The sequence below is a fragment of the Amborella trichopoda genome, chromosome 6 (assembly GCF_054954075.1).
Source record: "Amborella trichopoda isolate Santa Cruz 75 chromosome 6, AtrichopodaSantaCruz75HAP2 v2.0, whole genome shotgun sequence".
Classification (NCBI taxonomy): Eukaryota; Viridiplantae; Streptophyta; class Magnoliopsida; order Amborellales; family Amborellaceae; genus Amborella; species Amborella trichopoda.
The window spans coordinates 27,650,348-27,677,201 of NC_142341.1; the positions used below are offsets into that span (position 1 = coordinate 27,650,348).

The 26,854-nt window shown below is 38.0% G+C and overlaps 1 protein-coding gene across 5 annotated transcripts in view; it reads right to left on the bottom strand.

The window, feature by feature from the left end:
* Positions 1–2,437: 2,437 nt before the first annotated feature.
* Positions 2,438–26,854, bottom strand: part of LOC18440070 (uncharacterized) — a 53,415-nt gene continuing 28,998 nt past the window's right edge. For 3 of the 5 annotated variants that reach the window (XM_011627239.3, XM_088870401.1, XM_088870402.1), the window contains 2 exons: positions 18,264–18,396; positions 2,438–3,361 (listed from right to left, as the gene is read on the bottom strand). In XM_011627239.3, the coding sequence (XP_011625541.2) occupies positions 3,183–3,361; positions 18,264–18,396 (312 nt within the window). In that variant the 3' untranslated portion in view covers positions 2,438–3,182. Of the gene's footprint in view, positions 3,362–4,188; positions 4,337–18,263; positions 18,397–26,854 lie in introns of those variants that run through there. The other 2 variants (XM_088870400.1, XM_020670921.2) reach the window with 2 other exon arrangements.

Below are 26,854 nucleotides of genomic sequence, written 5' to 3' on the forward strand. Positions count from 1 at the left end.
GAGAGAATAGTGCAATTTGGTTTGGCAGAGGAAATTTATCATCTGCAAGAAAAACATTCAAAGGTTGATAATTGATTACTAAACTAAGTTTTCCTCTGATTTGTTCTGCTCTTTTATTTACATAAAAGGCTTTACAAGCCCAAGGAGAACTTGTAGGTTCAATCAATTGCTTCTTTATCAAATCTTGAATTTCTAGTTTAGCTTAATCCAAAATATCAGGATTTAAACCTCTGTGAGAAGTTTTTGTGGGATTTATGTCCTCATTCTTCTTGAAAGGTAGTTTGACATAAAAGTTCTGGTTTATCCAAAGAGGGTTTTTGCATTTGTTGAGAAACTCAGTATGGGAATTTGCATAGCAGTTTGTCAAAAATTTTTGTTGAATGGCTTCTAAACTGTGAGGTTGGTCTAAAGTAGCAATCCAAGGTTAAGTTCCTATAATGTAATCCTTTGGAGGTCCATTGAAGTTTTACCTGGTGTAGGACATCAAATCCAAGTAATAGTTCTTTATTGGGCAAATGAGATCCTAACCGTTTGTGCTGGATAACAAGTTTGGGAAAAATGGAAAGATGACAAAAACCTCAAACACCGAAGGCATAAGAAAAAATTCAAGAGATTTAAATTCTCAGAAGATCAAGATTTCGAAATTTTAAATACTAAAAAGGAGATAGATGTTATGTCTATGGCAAAAAGGGTCATTTTGCAAAAAATTGCCCTAATCAAAAAAAGAAGAAAAAGATTATCCACCTTCTTTCACAAGTCCTGGATGAAGAAATTGATGTTGATTTAGAATCTGTGTTCTCTCTTGATGATGAGCAGACTTCAGAAACCCTATTGTCTATTGCATATTCAGACAACAATGAGGTAAATGAAATAAGCAACACTCAAATCTCATAGATATTGTCTCCACAAGAAAGTCATACAGAAATAGCTAATTTACCTTTTCAACCAACCCCAATAGCCTTGGTCCAGATACTTCCTGAACATTATGCAAAACCTTTGTCCAATATGAAAAAATAAATAAATTTTAAAAACTAAAATAATAATTCTAGTAGTACAATATTTGAACCGTTAGTTTGCATTGTTATTAGATGGAATACGTACTTGCATCCATCTTTAAGATGAATGCTCTACCCTTTTTGTTACCGTAGTACAGTCCAGCCCACATGAAACAATTTTCCTTTAGAAAATTATCCAATTACACACAAGACTAATAAATAAGTTCAACTTTTCTATTTTTTAAAAATTTCCCAATATCAAATTTTGGGTTAAGCTATTTCAAAGTTCACCATGGGCTTTCCACAATTTTCTTAAGCGCTCCAATATATCCCCACTCATACAAGGTAATCGATAGGTGCGTTTTTCGGAAAGATTTTCAAGGTCCTACTCATATCAAGTCCCTTTTAAAAAAAACTCATCCTAGAAATGTAAATAGGACCTAAACCACATCCTAAGTCGCTTCAAATATATTTTTGCTCTACATTCATGATTTTATAGCTCGAAAATTGACAAAATCTGATGATGAACAATGATAATTAGTCGAAAAAAAAATTCAAAACAGGCTACTTTCAAGGTTTCAAAATCCTCCCCCAGCCCCCACCACCTTTTTTTTTTAAGATCATTCGAGATATCTTGTGAAATCTTTGGTCCAAAATCATTGTTCGAAGGAGACCGCATTTGAATTGCATAGGTGCTTCCGCTTCCTGATGCACCAAAACTCTATATCCATTTCAACTAGCATACCTTGTAACTAATCACCATCAATGGCACGTAAGATAAGCCACTTCATTTCAATGAGGAATGAACTCCAAAACAGTCGCCATTAGCACGTAGTAAGGAAGCTTACCCTCTCAAATTGCACATAGTGAGAGCTCTACTTGATGGACAAGTTTCTACGAGTCTAAGTCACCGTTTAAAAATCTATTTTTGAGATGAATTTTAAGGACACATAACCTCTAACATCGAAATCATGAATATGAAAAAATAAATAAATTTAAAAATTAAAAATGATAATTTTATTAAAAAAGACATTTGAACTGTGAGTTTCAATTGTTTTTAGATAGACCACCTATTAAGATGGATACTTTATACTTCAGGGACCGCAACTATAGAAATGCGGTCCCCACCACATGAAACAATCTTTCTTACTTGATTACTTCAAACCATCAACTGAGGATCAACTCTTGAGAGTTCCCGACCAACACTGCTGATAGGTTGGACAAGTTCGCTGAGAATGGAACAAAGCAAAATAGAGCATTGGAAGAGTTTACACCTTTAATGCACGCCCCAGATCGATCAGATGTCACCTGCCCCCTTAGTTTAGAACCAGCAATTACGGTCTAAGAGAGCAGTCTCCTAGCCCTTCCCGAAAGGCTAACCAGATACCCAAAATAAAAACAAGTAGAAGAATGCAAAACATTCAAACAGGGGAGCCAAATAAGGAGAAAGAAATGTCTTCAACCCATTCGTGAGACATGAGGCGTATCTGATAGTTTCCTTGGCAAGATAGAGAATAACAAGGCATTTTTTGTAGTCATGACTGCTAGATAGGGAATAAAATTAAAACAAAAAAAAAAAAACAAAAAAGATGTTACAATAATGCCTGATGCTTGGTAGAGAGATTACAATACAAATGAAAGAACCAACCAAATGCACAACGCAAGCAGCAAAAACCGTCAACCTGTTACGAGATGAGCTATATCCACACCACTTGCCTCTCTTTGCTTGAGCATAGGCGTATCTGACAGTTTCCTTGGCAAGAGAGAGAATACCAAGACATATTTTGCAGTCATGACTGCTAGATAAGGAATACAATTAAAAAAAAAAAAATTGTTACAATTATGCCTGATGCTTGGTAGAGAGATTACAGAGATGGCTGCAGTACAAATGAAAGAACCAACTAAATGCACAAGCAGCAAAGGCCTACGACCTGTTATGAGATGAACTATATCCACACTTTTTGTCTCTCATTGCTCGAGAGGATGCAAGGAATCGGTAGCATGTGTGAGCCCAACTTTTGCACCCAACAAAATATGAATATCCTCGTGACGGACCAATCCTCAACAATTTCCAAGTAACTACAATGGCACCAGTGACCTCATAATACTGAGATCATTGATGATCTCAGAAGCACCAAGGGGACCAATGGTCTCATAATACTGAAAACTCTTTTATTTTTTCGTACTTCAATTGGTTTCTCTTTTTTGGTTATTAGCATCGGTAGTAGGAGGGAGTCTCTGGATCACATCTATGACCAATGATTGAAGGGTCAAGAACTTCTCCCTCATCTTCACATTATATTCGTAGAGATTTCGAAGATTCTTCTGTATTTCAAAAATATCCATTCCACTCTCAACTCTGATCTCTGCAAAAATCCATGAAAAGAAAATGATAGGATTTAGGATGAAACATTTGGTAAAATAACTTGAAATCACCCAGGATGATAAAAACAACATGCCTCATGTTTCTAGAAATTTTCCATTAAAATTTTGCAGATGTATTTTGGAATTTTTAGGATTTTTAAATCTTAGAGGGATTTCAAGTTGTTTTTTTCTTTTTATCCTTTTTTTTTTTGAGTATCTGAGGAGTTCGGAAAAGTAGTTAAATCCTTATGAATTACTTATTTTATTAGGGATACAATATCATTACAAATTGTTTATTAATTAGAAGTTGTAATTATATTGGAATTGGGATTCTTGAACGATAAATTAAGGTTTTAGCTTTAAATAGAGGTCAAAATAGGATTCTAGTTGAATATTGTTTGTTTTGAGAGTCTTAGTTAAACTAGAAAGCTAATGAAGCTCACACTTCCACCATTATTTTCAATTTTGAGTTGTTTGAATTCTTTCACTTTAGACATGACGCATGGTTTCCATCAATTCCTTGAGAGAATTCACAACATTGCAAGCCAAAGCAAGCTAAACCAAAACCTGATATCTCCAAGGGGAAGCCTAATGCTCCGTTATTATCTTATCGTAATGCAGATAAGCAGCAGGCAGGAGGTACAAATAATGAAGAGGAAGATCTGAAGACGAATTGGCGGTATGAGAACATCATCTCAAGGTGAAAACGAATTGATCAATTAATGGTTGGTTCAGCATAAAGGCATCACACAATGGACCAGGTAAAGTCAAATAATCGTGTTAATTTTAATGTAAATTTCTTTTATAATGACATGACAATGAGCGTGCATTTCTTTGTGATCTAATTTTTACACGAAGGCTGCCAAAAGATGTTGAAACACCAGTACATGCACATTCAATTTTATGTTGTGGTTGCTGGCTTTTGAGTCTCTGAATGTTTTAAAGAATCCTTCTTTTCTGCTTGAGGTATGTGAAAACTGCATAATCAAGGTGAAAATGAATAACCAGGGTCAAAATGCATAACCAAGGTTAACCGAGGTCAAAAATAACTGCAGTCAAAGTAAATGCCGAGCGCAAAATCAAGCTTAAATCTCCACTTTCTGAGCTGTCAAAGAGTATGGTGAAAATTGAAGTTCCAAACAAAGCTTAATACTCCACTTTCTAAACTGTAGCAGATTTCCAAAAAATGTAACTCTTGACTTCACCAAAAACTCGAAGAGCATCAATGACTAGACCTAAACGCATGAGACCCTCTCACTGTCTATGACGTATTTAACACCCACAACTTGGAGAATCCAAGATGCAATTGGGTCGGGATGAGAATACCCCCAGCCCCCAGATACAACCAAACCAAGTGAGGCACTTGGTAGAGTTCTCTAAATCAGCATGTTCAGAAAAGTCTCTAAAACGCATTGATCTCATGCCAATTTTCCCTTGAAAAACCCAGCTTCGGACAAACTTCGAATTTTGTAGAAACTTGAAGAAATTTGGGTTGGGAAAAATCTTAAGATACAAGGGTTTTTCGGCTAACCGTGGCTAAAAGTCACTGCTCTCAATGAACCAAAAAAACGAAAATGTGGGTAGGAAGAACTAATAATAAAGTTTGAAAGCAGCATATACAGAAGGTTATGCATAACTGCAACAAAAACTATTGCTTATGGAAATAGATAAGGTACATGTAGCAAAAATGAGTAAAAACTTCTCATGAGATTGACACATGTTGGGCATGTGGCAAAGCTCTTGGGAGGCGAATAGAGAGAATAATCACAGGAAAAGATCTTAACTGTGGCCAAAAGCTGAACCATGACCAAAGGGCGAATTTCAATGAAACGCTCTCAAATGGCTAAAAAGACTTAAAATGCAATGAGAAGTTCAACTTCCCTCTAAACAGCAGCCAAAGGCTAATCAAAAAGTTCGACCGGCAAAATAGACAGTGGCCTAGCCTCAAGTCATTCTCGCAGCCCCAACCTAACCACTTCTCAATAAGAGGTTACTAGAAGAAGAGATGGGCCCCATTGACAAGGAAGGAGATGATGTGGGGAAGCAAGAGGTACATTGGAGAAGTTCAAGTTGAGGGATGAGCACAAATTGAGGAGTAATGTCGGAGAAGAAGATGATGATGATGATGACGATGATGATGAAGGTACTATAGATGATGGTGACATAGAGGTGAATGAGATTGAGGGAGAGTAACAGTGTGAGGGCAAGCACAAACTGTGGACTAGCCTTGTGGGCTTCGGGTTTGGAGGGTCTACCCACGTTACTCAACTACAATACTCATTCCTAAACGATTGTGGAGAAAGCGGGGATGACGACGTTTAGGATGACAATGATCACAATGATTTTGAGCCTCCGCATCATTCATAATGGCTTTAGAATTGAGTAATTTGACTCGTATATTTGTCACTTTCAAATTTGAATGCATGCCCATTGAACCCATTATTTTATGTACTCCACTTTGGATTGTTAAATGAATGTTTGTCACTCTCACAGATAAACTCTTAATATATATAAGCTTTCTATTTTTCATCGATGCACATAGCATTTTTATTGATTTATCTCTTAATTTATTTATTCTATGATTTTTAAAATTATTTTTTACAGTTTTTTAGATCCTTTTAAATAGGCATCGCTTGCATTGGTCGAGCTGTCTCAGACTGGCCCATGGTCAAGCAGTAGATGCTTACACTAGATTACATATTTGACGTTTTCACCAAGAGAATGAAAAAGAAAAATTAATTGCCCTAAGAAGAAAGCTGGAAATGTTTCATCCATAGTTGGGCTCAAGAACAGGAATGGGACTGTGGGTAGTAGGCCACCCTATTAGGGATTGTTATCTGTATGACTTGAATTTTAGGGATCGCGGCTTTAGTAGTTAGGGAGAGGGATCCCACGCATATGGGATCACAGTTTAATTCCTAAAGGATTGAGATCCATAGGTTAGAGGATTAAGAAATTCCTGAGTCCAAAACTTGGTTCCCAAAGTAATACAATCGTGTTCCTCAAGTGGTTTTCACCATGGTTTATAAAGTTGTGAAAGCCAAGACCTCGCTTGTCAATAACAGGAAGCCCCCAGTAGTGGAATCAAGGTCCTTTTGATCCAAAATACGAGGACCCTGATACTGGTTGTCCTCAATGCCCTTTGATGTTGTTCCCCTAGTACGAGAATCGATGCCGTGGATGGCCATTAGACAAAATTCCCCTAGCAATGGGATTGAAAATTTGAAGCATCTTCACAATCTTAAGCCACAACCAGGTCTCTCTTTTGAAGCCAAGAACATACACCAAAATGTCGAGCTGGGGGTACATAGTACACACTATATCTACAAACTTTTAAGTCGAAAACTACAGACTAGAAAAGGCAAACCCATTTTTTGTTTCAAGTATACAAACAACAAAGTAAACTCATTTTTCATTAAGGACCATATTAGGGCAGCCGGGTTTTTTATCTCCATGAACTCATCACTACACGGGAGGCAGGACCAATAATTGACTTTTTCTATAGTTGGTGAAGCCTCCAACCATGGCCAATTACCCCGAGAGATGAACTAAGCCTATTTATAAAATGATCACATCTCCAATTACAAAAGGGCATGGTTTGTATAAGGTTCCGACCTTAAACAATCCAATTAACGTGCACCTCCAAATTTTACTATAAGATGTAATTTTGGTGTAAAAATTTCTTAGGAGGGCCTTATAATCCATTTTCATCTCTAATTATGAATTTTTAAACTCTAAAAATGGTCCAAATCAAATAGATCTATAAACACATGAAAATCTTGAAAATGGATGGTCTAGTTAATGTGTTGCTAGATGCACTATTTTTGGGACTTTATTTTTTTACATATTCATAAATCTCGACGCCGAGGTGATCAAGTAGAGGGTTTTCCAACATCAAAACGATCTTTTCCGATGGATTTTTGAGGTGCACCTTAATTCTACATTTTAAGGTTGCGACCTAATATAAACTTTTCTCATTACAAAAAAATTTAATTTACTTCTAAAATATATCTTATCTCATGCATAACAAATGTTGTAATTGGTATTTATTTTGCAGGGTATTGGAGACTAGAAAATAGCCTCAGAACAGTTTAAAGAAAGAGGCGGCACAGCCCAAGGCACCGTGTAAAGTCCATGGATAGCTGAATGAAATAAGGCAAATACACTATACTTCATTGGGATGAGTTTATAAAGTCCGAATAGTGGAATGATAATCTTATTCAAGTTAATACCACGATACCTACTAATGCCAATTTGTAGGGATGAGTCTTATTAAGTACAAAAGAATGGAATGATTATTCTATCCATGTTAATACACCAAGACACATACTAATACAATGGAAGTACCATAATTATGCACCCTTTTGCCTTCCCCTCTTTAATATACAATAGTCATGTCCTCATCGTCTCTTTAATGCAACCCTTGGACTTCAACGGTAAACAGGAATTTGTAAGTTAATTATTTAAAAGAGAAGGATGGACTCTGGCCGTTAGCCATTGTCCTTTCTGACTCCCAAAATATTCACCAATAACATGGAGTAGCATAAATTTTTGGAGACTACGAAATTTAGTTTAGGAAAAGTATTTGTGACCCCTGATTCTCAAACGTCGATCTTAAAGATGGACATAAAATAATGGGGGACCTGATCAAAATCTAATAGATGGTCCAAAAGAAATCCAAAAACAAAAATCACTTTTAGTAAGATTTATTGGTTTTTTTACGTACTCATGATTGCTATGGTGTTCTGAAAGAGGTGGACTCTGGCCATTAAGCATTATCCATTCCACTCCCACAATCTTCACCAATAAACACATAGCAGAATACTGTTTTTGGAGATATTAGTGATATTTGGGTCTATGGATGAGCAAAAAGGGATAATAGATTTAAAGAATAGTTTTAACGAAGGACTACTTTATGAGGAGTTAACAATGCAAAACGATCAGATGGATCAATTCATTATTCATTGCAAATGACTAATGAGACATGCTCATAATCCTATTCCAAATGACTAATGATACATGTTCAGAGCTTTATGGTAAGACTACGTTTAACCCAAGTTGCCAATCCTATTCTACCCTAGACTATCAAGGGTCTCCACCCTTGAGTCCTTGACTATGAAAGGTCAGAGCAAAGGCAGGTTAAATTCATAGGGTATTGTACCAAAGTATGATTGGTTGAATTCCTATGTTGTTCCATTTTTATAAGATTCAACATATCCATTTGCATCCAATCTTCACTTTTCCATCTCTAGAACTTTTTTTTTTCTTAATGAACCAAAATTCAACTCATTGTTCTATATTAAACCACAATTCATCCAAACAAAGATATCAAGATCCTTGTAAACTACAAGTGCCTAGGAATCAAATCCCTCCATTCTAATTACACAAGTTCTCTATGGACATGGCAGGAAAAAAGGGGAAGATTAGGGTAGGAGCCATAGCTTCTTACAGATATAGTATTATAGATATAGGGCAATGCCCTAGAACTTCGAAGTTGGAGCAGCTTATTTCTACAATTTTTGGTGAGGTCATCTTGAAGATGGAAAAAGAGGTTTGATTTGAAATTTTAAAGCTTTAAATGAAGAGAGAGAGAGAGAGAGAGTGCCTGTGGGGATGGGGGGAGGGGGGTCAGGGAGAGGAGAGAAAGGGGGAGAGAGAGCAGGAGTGAGACAAGACCATGGAGTCATACAAATAGATTAGAGAGACGAGAAAATCAGCTTCACACAGCGGGAGTGATAATCAAGTATATGAGAGAGAGAGAGATTCGTTAAAATCTTGTGAGACAGAGAATGCATGAGAGTTTGCGGTTGGAAGTGGGTCTCCCTGAGGAGTTAGGGGGCACCAGGGGTATTGTTTGCAGCACATATACTACAATGGAGAGTGATACCATCACGTCTGCACTCTCTACTCTCTTCGCTCCCACCTGATTGCAAACTAGAGACTAGGAGGGACTGAGGGAAAGATCACATAAGAAATTTCAGAGAGATCACAAAACAAACTCACAAAGAATGGGTTACCAGCTGCATGAAGAAGGGTCGCTTATGTACCCTGCCATGAATAAGGCAATGGGGTCATTTCGAAATTCGCACAATGACAAACCGCCCTACCCTCCAGCCATACACATGTGTTGTGTGTTTTTCAAATAAGAGAGGTAGTGAGAAACAAGCATTTTTTAAATATGAAATACAAATACAATATTAACATTAGCATAGTTAATAGGAGATATGTGAATAATCATTCGAGAATCGAATTTGAGGATCTATGCAATCTCTTAGCTTGTACCTATATGATATAGCTACATTGGCTGTTGTTTATCAACTTCATCCATAAAGCATTACAATCGAGGTTTCTACACTCTAAATATAGGTCGTCATCTTAGTGCTTTTATTAACAAAAAATTTTGATGTTAATGCACATTGGTAACTGCTCTATTGAGGCAATCTATAACCAGTTTGGCTTCTATTAACAAAAAAGTTTGTGATGTAATTTAATGCACTTCGGTAACTGCTCTATGGAGGCAATCTATAACCAGATTTGGCAAATGTGCCAACAAATAGGGTGGAGGCATTTGTTATCCCATTGTAACAATTGAAAATGCATAATTTACTTCATAGGTTCTCTCTCATTAGCTTCCTACAAAAAGCCCTGGCATTACGAGGGAAGGGGATTTTCTTATATTGCAACAGTATATTGTTTCATACATTTTTCATATATTGTAGTTCCGTAAAATAGTTCACATTTTTTTCCTTGACCGACCGCGAAGATACATGTGATAAGTAAACCACATGTACGTCAGACATAAATTACAATGAGATGTGTCTTGTGGAATGTGGATTTATATAATACTTAAGTCATATATCTAAGGATACTTTGGTAGCGGGCCTCCGCACTAGCCTCTCTCTCTATACTCACCATTCGTGGAACTCCACTCTTGGGCAGGCGTACATGCTTAGCCTCGCTCTCTCCTTGTTCCCCTGCCATTGACATTTGTAAAACCCGGAATTGAAAATTTGCGCTTTACTTCTAAGTTAAACCTCTCCTCTCACTTTGAACCTGGGACAAGCGGTAGTACACATTGACATGAGCTACCAATGTGGCGCAGGATTGGAGGCTACAAAACAATGTCACTAATGTACATGGTTTACTAGTTTTGTTAGTAAGGCCTGGGACTTCTATATTTGGCCTGTCAAGGGACGCAAATCCATATCTGTCCCCTGATACATCAAACATCGATCTTGAAGATGAATGGGGAAAATGGTGGCCCCACCATACCTTGAAATAAAGGTCTTAAAGTACATCAACAAGATTCATCGCACCCTTCTACCAACACTTATACTCCACGTGTAACATCTCACACGAGTATCCATGGAGAAAACCCTAGACTGCAAATTACAATTGTTAAACTTGATAGGACCAATTATCTGGAATGGTCAAAGTTTGCTAACATATTTATTGGTAAAAGAGGGAAGTCAGGATATATCAATGAAAAAATTAGTAAACCTAAAGAGACAGATCCGTTGCATGACAAGTGAGACTAAAAATTTGACTGTAATGTCTTGGTTGTTGCACTCAATGCAACGTCCATTAGTAGGGGTTTCCTATTTCTTCGAACTATGAAAGAAAATTGCAAATCGGTACACCAAATTTACTCCCAAAGAAAAAAATCTTAGGTGCACCAATTGAGGCAGGAGATATCCCATCTTTGGCAGGGGAGCAGTCTCTAGCAACATATTTTATTCACAGCCTATGGGAGGAGTAAGATCATTATCAAACATATAAACTAGCTTGTAAGCAATATAGGGATAAATACAAGGAGTTTGTGAAAAACAATCATATTTTTTGAGTTTTTCGCCATATTGTACCCCGAGTTTGAGTTAGCTAGGGGTTCAAATCCTCGGTTGGGATAATCTTCATCACTTTAATCAAGTATACTCCTTTATCCAAAGTGAAGAAAATAGGAAAGGTATCATGCTACCTGCACAACAAATAGATTGTTCTGCTCTTGTCCCAGCCTCATTACCTACTAGGAACAATAAGGGGAGTAGATCATCAAAATTTGGAAAAAGGGGTCCACATAGAGGAGATAAAAGTAGGTTGAAGTTTGATCATTGTGGTAGGACTGACCACATTAAAGAGAATTGCTAGGATTTAGTTGAAAGATCAGCAAAACTCAATAGTCCTAAGCAATTCAATGCACAAAATGCTTCATCCACTAGTGGTTTAGCAACTAGCAGAGCAGATCAAATACAACCCAATGAAGCTGCATTATCATCTTCTCCCCAAAAGGAGATAATATCAGTTCCCAAAGAGGAAATTGAGAGCCTTCATCATGCGTAGTTAGATGGCCCATCTACTACCACCACAGCATTGTTTGTCCACTCAGTTATCCATGCTTTTGCTAATCATGTCTCTCTTCATCTATCTGGATAGCCCTGAATCATTGATTTTGGAGATTCAGATCATATGACTAGTACATCTCCCTTGTTTTCCTCTTATTCTATTTGTTCTGATAGAGACAAAGTTAGAATTGTTGATGGACCTCTTTCTTCGCTGGAAAAGGAACTTTAAATATTTCTCCTCAATTGTCTTTGTCATTAGTTCTTCATGTTCTTAGCTTTGCTTCTAACTTAATGTCTGTTAGTAGCATCACCAAGAGTCTAAAATTTAGTATAACCTTTTTCCATTACCATTGTGTTTTTTAGGATCTGGATATGAAGAAGATGATTGGCAGTGGCCATGAAGCCAGTGCCTGTATATTCTTGGCTTGCCTGCTACTACTCCTCAAGCTCTTTAGCCAAGCATTGTTAATGAAGACCAGATCTGGCAAGGGCATCTCTGACTTGATCATACGTATATACCATGCTCTTCAAGATAAGACTAACTCTCCATTGCAGTACTCTCCACCTTGATCAGACCTAAGTACCTTAATTTTAGTATCAAACTGAGTATGGATCATCATACGAAAGAAGTTAAAGATTTTAAGAACTTACTTTGGTCTTCATAAGATAGATCCACTTACTTCACTTTGGTCTTCATAAGATAGATCCACTTACACGGAGAGTAATCATCCACAAGACAAATAAAATATTGATAACCAAAAAAAGAAGTCACAAGGAGGGTCCCACACATTAAAATGAACAATACCAAAAAGAACAACCATACTTATAATTGCCAGGTACAAAAGAGCTTCTACAATGTTTTGAGAGTCCACAGACTTCACATTGAAGCTCTGACACTAGTAAAAGTAAAAAACTTAAGAAATAGATTTTTCAATGAACATCAGGATTCTCGCTCATATAACCCACAACAAAATGGGGCAGCTGAGAGAAACAATAGACACCTCTTGGAAGTGAGTCATGCTCTTCTCTTGAGCATGAATGTACTGAAGCACTAGTCATGCTGCATCCTATCTCATCAATCGGATGCCTTCTAGTGTTACATACCTCCATATAAATATCTTTGTCCTAATTGTCCACATTTTAGTGTTTGGTTGTGTTCGCTTCCCTTATGTTCTTGGCCCAAATTGTACAATGTTGGAACGCCCCCCCCCCCCACCCCACCCACCCACCCACCCAAATAAAACACACACAAAGTCCATTAAGAAAACTGAGGGAGAGCATGATAAAATCAGTGTGAGTTAGAGAGATGCTAGAGGGAGAAACTATAATTCCCCAAGAGGCTAAAGCAAGAGAAATTGGGGGCGGTTTGGAAAAGAAAAATAATATTTAGGGCTCCTAGTGTTCCAGTTACTCTCGTTGGCCCATGTGATAAATCCATGTTGTCCTCCAAACACGCGTTCATTTCTTTGTTTATTCTATGTAAAGTTTGATCTTTTAGATTATAGCTAATCGATACTATTTCAGAATAACATTGCATAGTGAATAAAACATTGCAAATAAATAGCACTATTTTTTTTTCTTTTTCTCTATCAACCATTTCATTACTGATGTCCATATTTTGATTGTGTATTTGATGGTTCCTCGCAACCTACCATGTGACACATGGTTTTCTGCCCTTTTATGGCATTCCATAATTTTGGTTTTGCCACAGCGCCCCACCCTTCTAGTATAGTATCCGAATCTCATGAATACATTGAAAAATGAACCTCTGAATTGTTTTATTGTTTCTTTTTTTTTTTTTTGAGAGAAGGTTAACTGTATTCCGAATAAAAGGAATTACAATTTATCTAATCCTAAAGAAGGCAGTCCCACAGATTGGGTGCTCAGACAACAATTGAGAGAGAAGCGATAAAAGAGATGTGAGAGTTAGGGGAGAAACGAATAGAAGAAAACATACGGAAAAGAAAAAACGAAATCAAGAAAAAGTGGGCAAAACCCAACATGAGAATAAAAGGAGCATTCTCGAAACGAGTGACCAAGTAGAGACGAGGGCCTCCAATAGTGGTAGCATTCTTTGATAAATGGGAGACCACCCCATGGTAGTCAGTAGTGGGTTTGGTCCTCGACATCCGACAAAAAGATTTGGTGAGAGCTTCGAGCCACTGCAAGATGGTATAGGAGCGTATGACTCTTTTTTGTGGTGATGATGTCTGATTTCTGGTGGTGAAGAGATCATATGGCATGTAGGAATATAGCGTGCACGAGAAGGTTGTATTAGCTGGTGCCAATTGAAGATGATGACTTAATCCAACGGACACCCACTTGAGCAGAGCGTAATATACCTCCCATCTTGACTATGCCCAGTTCTTGGAGAGGAGTGTAGATGGGAGGCGGCTCCCATATTGACTATATCCAGTTCTTGGAGAGGAGAGTAGATGAGAGGACGGTGCAAACAGAGAGGATGAGGAAGGGAGTGTATGACCAACCCTAGAAATTCCATTCCCACTACGTAGAGTAGAGAGTGAATAGGTAAAGGAAGAAAAGAGAGAGGATATGGCAAAGAGTATTTATGATTCATAGATTGGGAAATCATGCGACACAAACATATTTCCCTAAAGTTGCAAATCAATTCAACTAAGAGTAAATAGAATAGTCTCTCTTTTGATTAAAATATAATCACAATGAAGTCTTATTTGTCACATGACTAAATTCTAAACTCTAATTTGATTAAAATGCGCTCAGATGAATGGGGACGAGGAGCTTGATATTGGAAAAGATATTTGTATAAGGGGCAACAGGCTAGAGTTTGATGAAATTGAAGATGTCGATAAGGCAATTCCGTGGTGGCAGGAAATGGAAATGCAATTTCCATTGCCAAGAAGCCCCGCACAACGGATCATATGTCCGAGTGCAGGTCCACTTATTGGGATTGTCCCCTGGACAAGCCGCACAAGACGATTATGAAGTACCCCAAGGTACATAAAGATGAATGGAGGCCTTTCAGGAAGAAGAGGCAGAGGTAATTAAGTTGTATGGCAGGGGTAAAAATAAGGGCTCTTTTCTCACTTGATCCTTTGTTGTTTCCCCAATACATCAACCATCCTGCATCAACAAAAAGGGAAGCAGTTAACCCCTCACATGTTCAATGCGCAGGTGAGAGAAGAAGTAGATGCGAAAGTAGCTCGTTTTTCTTATGCTCATGGCATCCCATTTCAATGTAGCCAAAGGCCCAATATTTTATGAAATGGTGCATGCTATTGACAATGCGTCCAAGGGCCATATGGCACCTCAATATGGAAAAACTAGGACAAACTTTCTAGATAACAAGAGGAACATGATCGATCGTGCGTTGGCTTGAAAAATAGCAGATTACTTGTGGCCTGTTAGTAGTTTCGGATGATTTGAGCAAATATTAAGAATGAGTCTTTGATCAAAGTAATGGCAATTTAAAGAAGGACGGCAATGTTCATCAAAGGATATGATTGCTCTTCCATTGAGAAGACAAGACATTGCAGATAGTCTTTTGAAAGATAGAATCGATTGGGCTCTACAATGTTGTTCAGGTCCTAACAGACATTGTTGCAAATTGTAAAAATGCAAGGAACATGATCAAACATCATCATCCCCACATTTTTTAGTCTGATTGCTTAGCACACCAGCTAAGATTCTTCATGAAGGAAATCATTGATAAAGACAGGAAGAATGCACCCTTTGATTTTCTACAAATGCAATGTTGTGAGGCTTAGAAGGTGATGAAGTATATCTAAAATCATACTAGGTGCTTGTAAGTATTTAGGACTTTCTTGAAACTCGAGGTCCTCAAAGTCAAGAAGACGAGATTCAGATGCCAATATATAATGTTAAGCTGGCTTTTGGAGGTGAGCTGTGCTCCAACATCATTAGTGTTGAGTGATGTATGGGAGGGTCTCAGAGGAGGTACAAGAGATGCAGAGCATGGCAAGGTCAGCGAAATCATTATGGATGAGGATTTTTGGATTACATATATGAATCTTGCAGTTTACAAGGCCGATATGGAAAATGGAGTTTACATATACTAATAGTGTTGTGAAAGGGATGCATATGAAAGCATGGATACTATAGTTGGCAAAATTGCGTTGGTAATTTATGACGATCATGCTCTATAACAGAGTCCAAAATAGTTGGTGGTCGAACAGACCGTACTAACCCTCCATTGCACTGTTTAGCATATGTTATTGAGTCTGAAGTATCACTCTCAGGAATAGGTGAGTAGACCTACTCCTACTGGGCCGAAGTAAACTCCACCATGACAATGAAGTGCTGGCTGCAAAAGTGTCTGCATGTTACTTTGCAACAGTTGATGTGTTGTATCTAGATGAGAGGGAGGGGTAGAAACATCAGAGATATCGTAGGAAATAGAGGAGCTTTTGCCCTGCTAGTATCCATTTGTGATACATGATCAATGATCTCTATTTCTTGGTGGGAGGGGTTCTCGAATTGTATTTGCTTGTAGTTAAAGTGTTATCTCAGAATGTCCTTATCATGCACAGAGACAAGCTGGAGCACTTATAAAAACATTGACAGTGTTAAGCAAAATAGACTAAATGCTGATTGATCTGAGTCACTGGTATATGTTCACTACAATGATAGTTGCTATGTAGATTGTGATCGGATTACAAAGATCCATGATGATGATTGTCCGCCAGCTCCACTGTCAGGACCTCTAGTTCCATATACATCCTCGAACCGGGGAGATGATTTATTTGGTAGAGAAACAAGTCAGCCTTGAGCCAATCATGAACATTAACCTCAATTGTCAAACAAGGGCTTCAAGCTATTGGAAGCGGCAAGAGGATAACAAAATAGCATACTATAATTCCTTCTATCTTGTTTATAGCTTCAGTTCTCCCTCTCTACCCCTTATATGGCAAAAGGGATCTCCCTTTCCTTGGATATGAAAATACAAATCATTGTACATATATTATTATAATTAGTTGTGTCTTGCATAATTTTGTTTTTCTTGTCCTTACACGCTAATTCGTAATGAATAGACAATTTTTCTCTATATATCATGGTCTTTGAGTGTTCCCTAGCATCTCTTGAATGAGTAACATATACTAGGGAACTCCATTTTGCGAAACCCAGGATATTAGATTTTTAATATATAATCTTGAATGTGATAGTGTTAAGACCCTATTCCCATACACTAGGGACCTCCAGCCATGATTCTCAATGACCTTATTTTTCATCACGATGGAGCTTGTTCCCTAAAGGATTTAGGTCACGATCCCTATTGAATAGGTGCGAGATATTGGAGCAAGATCCCGAAAATAAGAACCACGTTCCACTTGCAATGCTTGTTTGGGACAGCAAGGCCGCAGTCCTGGATCAGAACAGTGGACTGGTCCACACGATCCTGGTATCTATGGTTTGATCCATGGGCCACTTTGGGGAGTGTTGATGAGAAAAGAAACAAAAAGAAGAACTATAAGGTAATACATACTCCTTCATTTCCTCATATGTCCACATCTTTGTTGTAGGTTTGACCAACTCGTGATTTTTAGTTTGAATGGCTGTTCTTCGTAATTTATTAGTAGAAAGTAATGTGATATCAGACTGATAGTGATCACTACATCATGTATTTGGTTGCCGCCAATATCAGTGCTATTAAACTCAATTTTGATGGTTGCTCCCTATAAGGCCCAGGCAGCAAAGGCCTAGGAGGAGTGTTTAAACAGCTTACAACTTTGCTTCCCATCTAATTCAGGTTCCATCAGGGTCACAAATTTCACCAAAGCCAGAGCTGGTAGCTCTGCTTGAGGGCTTGAAATTACTCGACTACAGTTGGGTGCTTCACTTCAGGAGAAAGGGCACTCCATGAATGTGATCAGATTGGAAGAAGTCTTCCGATCAAATGGCAGCCGTTTCTGTAATTATTCATCCACCCTACCATCATACTCAGAATGATGCTACTAACTCAATGCCTGGGCTTGAGCAAAAGAAAGAGCATCGAGTAACATTTGGATTCTTCTTGCCTTCTTTTTTAACTGTAAAATGTTTTATTAGTAAAGTTTTTTTTTTTTTTGGCTTGCTGGTCCCAATCCTAGGTATGCATTTTGTTACACGAAATTTTTGTACATTGAGCACTATCATCAATACAAAGTCACTTATACTCAAAACAATAGTAGAAAAAGACTTGATGCATTTAAACCTAAGAGGGAAATGAAGCATGTAGAAAAAGAAAAAGAAAGGAAAAGAATTTGAGCACCATGTGCTCTCTCCATAAGACCACATTCTCCTCTAGTTTCTAGTTTTACTTTGGATTTATATGTGATTTGATTAGAGCACTTAACTACATGATGCCCTTGAACAATTATACATATTACATGAAAATAATTCCACCCTTGCGCTACTACAAGTGTCAAGATTTCAGCAATTGGTCACCTAGGAGAAGACCATAAGGCAATTTTTGGAATATATTTATCAAAAATTGAAGAATCGCCAAATCTTTAAGGTAAGCAGCCAACATTAATACGCTTTAGATTTGCAAACCGCAACAAAAAAAGAAATGCAAATGATTACGTACCTGGAAGAGGCAATAAAGGATTTATGCACTCCTTAAGGTGAACAAATTCACATTCAGAAGTGTGGTCCTCATAAGAACTAACTAAATCCTTCTTCTTTGTGTTTTTTATGGCAAGCACTTCGTGTCCAATAGCCTTTTACAAACACCAAGGACCAAGTAAGAAGATAAGAATAGGAGTTCATATTTGCAAAATGCCCATTCAATAAACCTTTGCCACAAGAAGAGTATATGATGTTCAATTCTTTCTTGTAAGAGAACAAATCTAAATGAATAACATAAATATCATTTGAAGTAGACAAAGAATTGAGGCATAAATATTTCTCTCGATGATTGAACAAAGAAAAGAATCATGGAACTTTAAAGATGTGCCTCAAATCTTGCTGGAAATTGAAGTTACGAAAATGAAACCCTCAAGTTGATAATCTCAAACTCAATATGAGAAGGAAAAAAAAACAAAAAGATTTCAAGCCTTACAAATACCATATTTTGTAAGACATTATCTGGAACATCCATTTTCAAGTGTTCACAAACGTATCAGATCAACACCATTTTTTGGAACCTTTTCATAATCAGGGAGGAAATAGATTTCTGCGCCATCATAACGTTTCCAACACCAAGAATACATTTTCAGAAGGGTGGTGCAGCTTTATTGTAAAGTTGTGGCAAAACATCCCACAAGAACTTAGTGGTAAAACTATACGGTGCGTTAGATAACTTTCCCTGCAATTTCTCTAGGACAATTCCTACTACTGACTTTCCTTAAATCTAGGAGAAAGGTGAAAATTGGTAGCCTGAAAGCTAAGAACCCTATTTGATAAACTGTGGTGCTGATATTTTCACCTGTTTGGTATTGGGAAAGCTGGAAACCGCCTGCTTAATAATCTCCTCATCACAAACATCAAATCCTAATATTTACTATGTCTAACACTATATCCCAACCACTTCCAACTCAACTAAGAAAGCTCAAGCTTTCTATAAAATAGACCTTCCACTTCATATTTAATGATTGTTTTAGCATTTGACGTCAAGCAATGCTAGTATGCTACATCTTAAGTTTGATTTCTACCACTGAACTACCTAAAAGAAGAATATTTAATGCTTGTACCAAAACTCAATTGGGGCATGAGGCACAACTAAGATTTTTCATTTTACTAAATCTTATACTACTTATTTATTCCAAAAAACATAAACAAAATGCACTACCAATTCCTCTCGTCTTTCCTTGTTGATAGTTCACAAAATCACTCTATCAGTGTCCCATACTTGCATACCAAAGAAATATATAATCAACGATTAGAAGGTGGTCGAATCAAGAGTTAAAGGCCACTGCATAGAAACTAGGTCAAGGTAAAGAAACTCCATCCGGTCATATTAACAACTATTCGAACTCAATTTTCACAATGTTCAAAAACTCAATTGCAAATTGCTTATTCAATTACTCTTAAATATCAGTTTATCTAAAACTATCGTTAATAGTTTTGACCACAATAACCAATTAAAGGACAGTGAAATGTAAGGTTTAAGGTGAAATCAGGTAAATGTATTTTTACTATGTACCAAAAAAATTTAAAGTTTAATTATGGAAACCCCACCAACATCACCAAAACAGATCCAATCAAATAAAATACCAAAAAAAAGAAGCGATTAAAAAAGACCAAATGAAAAGTATATACTTTTTATTTTTATTTTTCATTTTTGTTAATGTACGTTAACTACATTCACAAAAATAAATAAATAAATAAATTTTTTTATATAAATTTGACAAATTCACAAACCTTATCATAAAAGCTAGAACCCTAAAATTCTCGAAAAAATTGAAAATTGATGCCAAAAAACACTATAAACTTCATCATAATCAAGTACTCTAAACTAGCCACTGTTATTCATAATACATCGCACTACATGAGAAACCATACCAAAAAAAACAGAAAACCCATTAAACATTTCACAGAAATCAGAGGACCCATTATAGAGAGAAATAAAAAAAATATAGTGTATGTCAAAGAATGAGGGGAAATGTTATAGATAGATAAATAGAGAGAGAGAGAGAGAGCCCTTATACATGTGATCAATATTATCAGGGCTTAATGGGGTCGTCTATGAACTAAGTGTGTCTTTCGCTTCAAATGAGTTTTTCTCCTCCTCTGGTTTGACTAGCCTTTATAGTGAACCCCCTAGAAACTTTCAGGGCTGAACAATGGGAGGTTACCTTTGCAGGTTTGAAAATGGGCAGAAAATTAGAATTAAAAAAAAAAAAAAAAGAAAAGAACATCGGGTTGAGGAAGAGAGACAGGAGGGTTTGGCATATGGGATGAGGAAGACAAAGAGGAGCATGTGGAGTGTGGGATGAAGAAGAGAGATATTGTAGGACAAAGACGAGACCGGTAGAGAATGAGTGAATGACGGGGGGCGAGAGAGAGCAGTGGTTTTTGTTGGTGCAAGTGAGGGTTTCGTCTTGTGAATTTTCCTAGAAAGTGGCAGCAAAGGGTTACCCATGGGCTGCCACTGCACTCATTTAAACAGTGTAATGGGGAATTTAAGTTTCGACTTTTCCCTCTTTTACTATTCCCAAATAGGGGAAAGCTACAGTAAAAGGGAAATTAGGAGACTTTCCCAAGGATTCATCATTATCAAATGCATCCATAGAGATGGCATACTTGAGAAATTTTGATGAAGGTAAGTAAGAGCACTGAATAAAAGCCATAAAAAGAGACAAATAGATATAGTAAAATGATAATTTGTTTCTATTGGCCAATAAAAAGGCATTATCAATTATCTTCTGTCCTAAGACATTTATTTCTTCAATAAATTTTACATGTTCACATTCAAGGTGTTGGTGGTCAGGAGGCGTCAAGGCTGTTGGTCAAAAGATGGGGCAGGTCCTAGGGTGGTCCTGAGGATAGGGTGGTGGCAATGACGGGCCAGGTGGTGGCATTTGTGTGTGCTTGTGTCTATATTTGTCTTTTCGTTTTTGGAGGGGGGAGGTGGGGTGGGGAGGAAATCGGGAGAGGTTAAACATACAGTAAAATGACCCTTTTTCCATTGCTTAAAAAACACCATGGTAAATATCATGTGTTTTGACATATCAATAAATTCCACATATTCACAAGTCAAAAGGTGGTCTACAGTGTTGACCAGAAAAAAGGTGTGGGTGCTAGTGATTAGAAGAGGATAGTGCTAAGGTGGTGGTGGTGAGGAGAAAGATGCCTTTTTTTCTTTCTTTTATTTTGGAAAGACCGAAAAGGGCAAAGGGTGGCCCAAAGGACGTGGTTGGAAGTAGTCTGAAAAAATATGAGGACTTATGGCCTCACTAAGGATATGGCCTTTAATAGAGCAACATGGAGCACCATGATTCATGTAACCGAACCTAACTAATTGGAAAAAGACTAAAATGATGATGATGATGATGATGATGATATATATATATATATATATATATATATATATATATATATATATATATATATATATATATATATATATATATATATATATATATATATATATATTCCCTTTTGTGGGGTTTTTGTTTTTTGTTTTGGGGCAGGGCAATCCAGGTTCTTATCACCCTCAATCTTTGGCGAAGGATGAGGAGGAAAGGGCTGCAAAAAAGAACATGCCTCCACTTACTAGTGGAAATATGTTTTTTCTGAGGAAATTTGTTAGTGCAAATATTTTTATGAAATTTTTCTTCAAAACATAGAAAAATTTAGAACTTAAACGTTGTTTTATAGGTGGCATATTTGATGTGGTATCACATTTCGATTTGGATGCTATGATGACGTATAGAGATGCTAGCTAATTTTTGTATGTGCTTTTGTATGGGTGGTTGCTCCTTTTTTTATGATTTGAGATAAGGCCCACAGCAAGAAAAATACAACAGATAAAATAATTTTCCTAAAAAATATAGTGCTATGATCAAGCAGCCACTCATATATAGTCAAATCATGTCTTCAATGAAAGAAAACACATTTGAAAAGGTCATAGGAGAGACTAAGTATTTCAAATGGACCAATGAAAAATAATCTAATAGCCTGATGTAAATCAAAATTCTGCAGAATTTCTCCAAGCAGAACCAACATACAACACCTTGTCTCCCAAGCGACAAACCATAGCATAAAGCAAATGGAACAGAGAAAAATATGGATGGTGGGAACGATTTTCACGAAGGAAATAGTAGAAGGCTATGTTACAAAAGCAAGAAAAGGTGCCCTTAAACATATGAATCAACAATATGAGTTTATGCAGACCAACTCAAAGGTCTTCAAAATTGATAGAAAAGCTTGAAGAGAAAGAGAGAAAAAGAGAACAAGAAGTGCATGAAATACCCACCAATCTAACTCATGGAGTGCTTGTTTCTCTTTTTTTAAGTATTAGATAATTGCAGTGTACAATTATTCCCTTGACTATGATGGCTTTGTCAACATGGTAAATATAAAATGAGTACAGCATTATACATTAAGTACATATTCTTAACGTGCCTAATTGCACATAGTGGTTGAACATACATAAAACTTGTCCTTCAAAAAATGATGATTTTCACTTGTACGTCCTTTGGTGAAGATACCAACAGTTTGACTCTCGGCAGTGTTTTAAAATGCAGCTGCATCGCCACATATGCGACCACATCATGCTGGATGCGCTTGCATCCGCATTAGAGAGAGAGAAGAAAAAGTCCAGTAACCCTCAATGAAGGTAACTTTCTCTCCCCTCTTTTCTCTCCCCTCTTGTCTCTCCCCTCTTTCTTTCTCTTCATCCTTTCTGTCTCTCTCTTCTCCCTTCTTTTTCTCTCCTCTTTACTCTCCTTTTTCTTTTTCTCTTCTTCCTTTCTTTCCCTCTTCTTCCTTTTTCTTTCTTTCTCTCTCTTCCTCTTCTCTCTCTCTCTCTCATCTCCATCTCACACATGCACGACAGTAACCATTGTCGTGCATGTCTCTTTCTCGCTTTCTATCTTTCTCTCTCTTCTTCTTCTTTCCTCTTTTCTGTTTGCTTTCTTTCTCTTCCTATTCCCCCTCTTTCTTAATCTTCTCTTTCCTTCTCTCTCTACTTTCCTTTCTTCCTTCTCTTTCCTAAACCCTCTTTCTTCCTCTCAATCTTTCTTTCTCTCACCCTATTATTTCTTTTCTCTCTCCTCTCCAGTCATGCACGGCGATACCCATCGCCGGGCATGACATTCTCATTCTTCCCTTATCCTCTGGAAACATGCATAGTGAGCGGAGCCTTAACCCGAGTGGCGGGCCGGGCCTCTGTCCAAGTTTCCCCTTCACCATGTTGTGCACAATGATGCTCATCGCCGTGCATAACATTCCTTTGCTCATTCTTTGACAAGGACACTGAACCGGGCCCTTCACCGAGTGGCAGGTGGGGGCGTGTCCGAGTCCCTTACGGCACAAGCAGCGATGCCTAGCGCCGAGCGTGACTTTCCCTTTCTTGCTCCTGTCTCTCTCTCTTGACATGGGTGGCGAAACCCATCGTCATCCATGCTCTATCTCCCTCGTCTTTCCTCTATCATGGGCGGAGAAACCCATCGTCGTCCATGTTCTTTCTCTCTCCTCTGTCATAGGGGACAGAAACCCACCGCCGTCTATGTTCTTTGTCTCTCTTCCTTTTTCTCTCTTTTTCTTCTCACCTTTCTTCTTTCTCTCTCTTCTCTTCTCCGTCCTTTCTCTCCCTCTCTTCTCTCACTCACTTCTCTCTCCCCCTTCCTTCTGTCTCTCCTTTCTTTTATCTTCTCCCTTCTCTCCCTTTTCTCTTCTCTTCTCGCTCCACATTCTTCTCTCCTCTTTACTTCTCTCCTCTTCTCTTCTCTCTCCTTCCTCTTCTCTCTCTTCTCTTTCTTTTCTTTTCCTTTACTTCTCTTTTCTCCTATCTCTTTCCTTCGCTCTTTCTCTCTCTGTTTTTCTTATCTCTCCTCTTTCTTTCTTTTTCTTCTTCCTCTCTCATTTGACCAAAGGACAAGTCTAGCACTGTCACGGTAGTCTCATCATCGAGCAGTATTGTCGCCGTGCTGGTCTTGCTGCCACGTCGAACACGCCGTTGTGCCAGGCTGGTTGGTGTTGGTGTTCTGTCGTCGAGGAGTATTGCCACCGTGCCGGTCCGCGTTACCGTGCTCGTCTTGCTACCACGTCAAGTCAATCATCATGCCAATCTTGCCACTGTGCTAGGCTAGCCACCCAGTCAAATGTCTCTTTCTTTTCTTCTCTTCTCTCTTCTTCCTTCTGCCAACCCTCATCTTATCATTTCTAGTTCTCTTTTCTCCTTTGAATGTGAACGCCTGTGTGCATTCACCCAAAGATAAGATGGGGTCTCTTAGCCCACTTGTCTTGTAAATTAACCACGTGTATGTGACAGCAGAAACAGGAGAATACAAGCCAAGGGAGGCGATTCCGAACCAGTTGTACAACTGGAGGGCTTTCCGACGTGATTTAAGAGGGCGCCTACGCGATCCAACCCGAGTGAGTCACGGACCCAGGTGAGGTGTGTCCCGCCTCACAACAAATTCCTCTCTCATTGGTTGGTATACCTGCCCTTGTTCTTGCGCAAGGATCCCGAGAGAGTGCTATCAAGTCCCGGGTTCCCTTTGAAACCCAATACACATGCCACCAGATCATCCAGATCCGGGGGCGAGATCGAGGCACCTAACCGGTAAGCTTTTTCCCAACTCATGTTTGAGTACAAGCTTGTGGGATTGGGAGACATGGTGGAAATGGATGATCTCGTGAGCAATGAGGGCACTGTCGAGAATTTGCCAATAGTTATTGTAAAAAAAGAGAGGGGGGAGGGGGTGGGTTTGAGGGATCAGGAGTGGTTGAGGTTTGGGGATGGAATTAATGGTTGAGAAGGAGCTAGGTTGAGACTTGAGAGATATAGGACAAGGGGCCAAAGGACTTGGAGTGCATGGGTGGACTAAAGAGGAATGCCTCTCACGAGGGACGAACAGGAGGAGGAGGTCATACTAGAGGAAGGGGATTAGAATAGAGCGCAAGCCATGATCATTTAAATGTCCTCAAATTGGATGAATTCTTTTAGATACAGTAGCTGTTGTGGATAGATTGAAGACTTGAACAATACTAATGAAATAGAAGTTGCTCAATAGCAAAAAGCATGATGGCTGTCGCAGTGCCATCACCATTAGAACTAGAAATGGAGGTGTTGCTCATTGTAGGAAAGACCTCCACTAAAAGGCACCCTCAATTGTAAAACAAGCCATAGAGCTTGTGGTGCCATAAAATTCCAATATCATCATCTTTTTTTGCTTGCATCACTAAAGTGCAAGTTTCGAGTGCATCACACGTGCCTTTGACTAATGTGAGAAGGATTCATGTAGAGCCTTCCATAATTCTATAGCTGTGGCATTCCAATGACGTCTATGACGATTTCTTGAGAGAAGAGCTGTACTGATCCATTAAGTGTGTTGCTGATCAATACCAACCCACTTCTCATATGCAAGGTTCTTGAGTGAGACTTTAATTTTTCCATCTCATCAGTCTCACTTTTATTACGATGATCAAAGGGGGGTTTTCAAGAACACCATCTAATGCCCCATTATTATCTGACCATGAAGGAAAGGTGCAATGATGTCTTTCTATGATATAATATTGGACGAAGTCAGCTTTATAGTGACAATAGAAATGGGTCAAAGGAAGACATTATGTAGAGCTAGAAGTTGAGAAGAAGAGAAAAACGTTGCCGGACTTTTAGGAAAGATTGTTGGCAAAGTGAGCATGTGATGCTCTAGAGGAAGAAAATTGAGCAAATGATGCCCTAGAGAGTGGATGTAGATAATTAGCGTTTCCGTGAGAAAAGAATTTTGAGATTTTGTCAAGAGATGAGAAGCAAGAAATAAAGGGACTGCTAGGTGTGTGATACCCTAGAGAGAGAAATTTAGGGGAGTGAGTCCCTAAAGAAAGAAAACCGGGCGTGATGTCCTATAGTGATGACTTTTTTCCCTTCCTTTTTTTTTCTTTTTCTTCTCTTCTTTCTCTTTTATTCAGAGGCACGTGAATGGAAAAAGGAAGAAGAAGTAGTAGGAATCTGAAGACAATGTAGGAAGAAGAAGGAGATAAAATCTAGAATTATGTGAAGGGAAAGAGGAACATAGATATGTAGGAAGCGGAATGAGATAAATTCTAGAATTATGTGGAAGGAAAGAGGAAGAAAGTGCTTGGATAAGCCATGTCTATGTAGGCAAAAATGAATGGAACATGAACTATTCAAATACTTAATAGAACTACCCAACTTCAATATTGAGATTGAGAAACATGGAAGAAAATTCTAGAACAAATTGAGGGCATGTAGAAATACAATCAGAAATGCTCAAATAAAAAAATAAAAAAAGAAAAGAAAATTCAAAAGAGGTTGATGAGTACAACGGGGATTGACTCAAGGGCAGTAAACAAAACCCATGGATCGCTCAGGAATACCTGTTGATTGGACGAAGATTGTCCAAAAGTTTCAAACTTGAATGTGCAAGAAGGTGTTAGATAGCTTTGATTTCCTCCTAGGTAGAGAGACCAAAGAGCACCTCAAGACAAACCAATTTTAGTGAAAGATGCTTCCACAAGAACGAGAATCAACTAAATTATCTATTG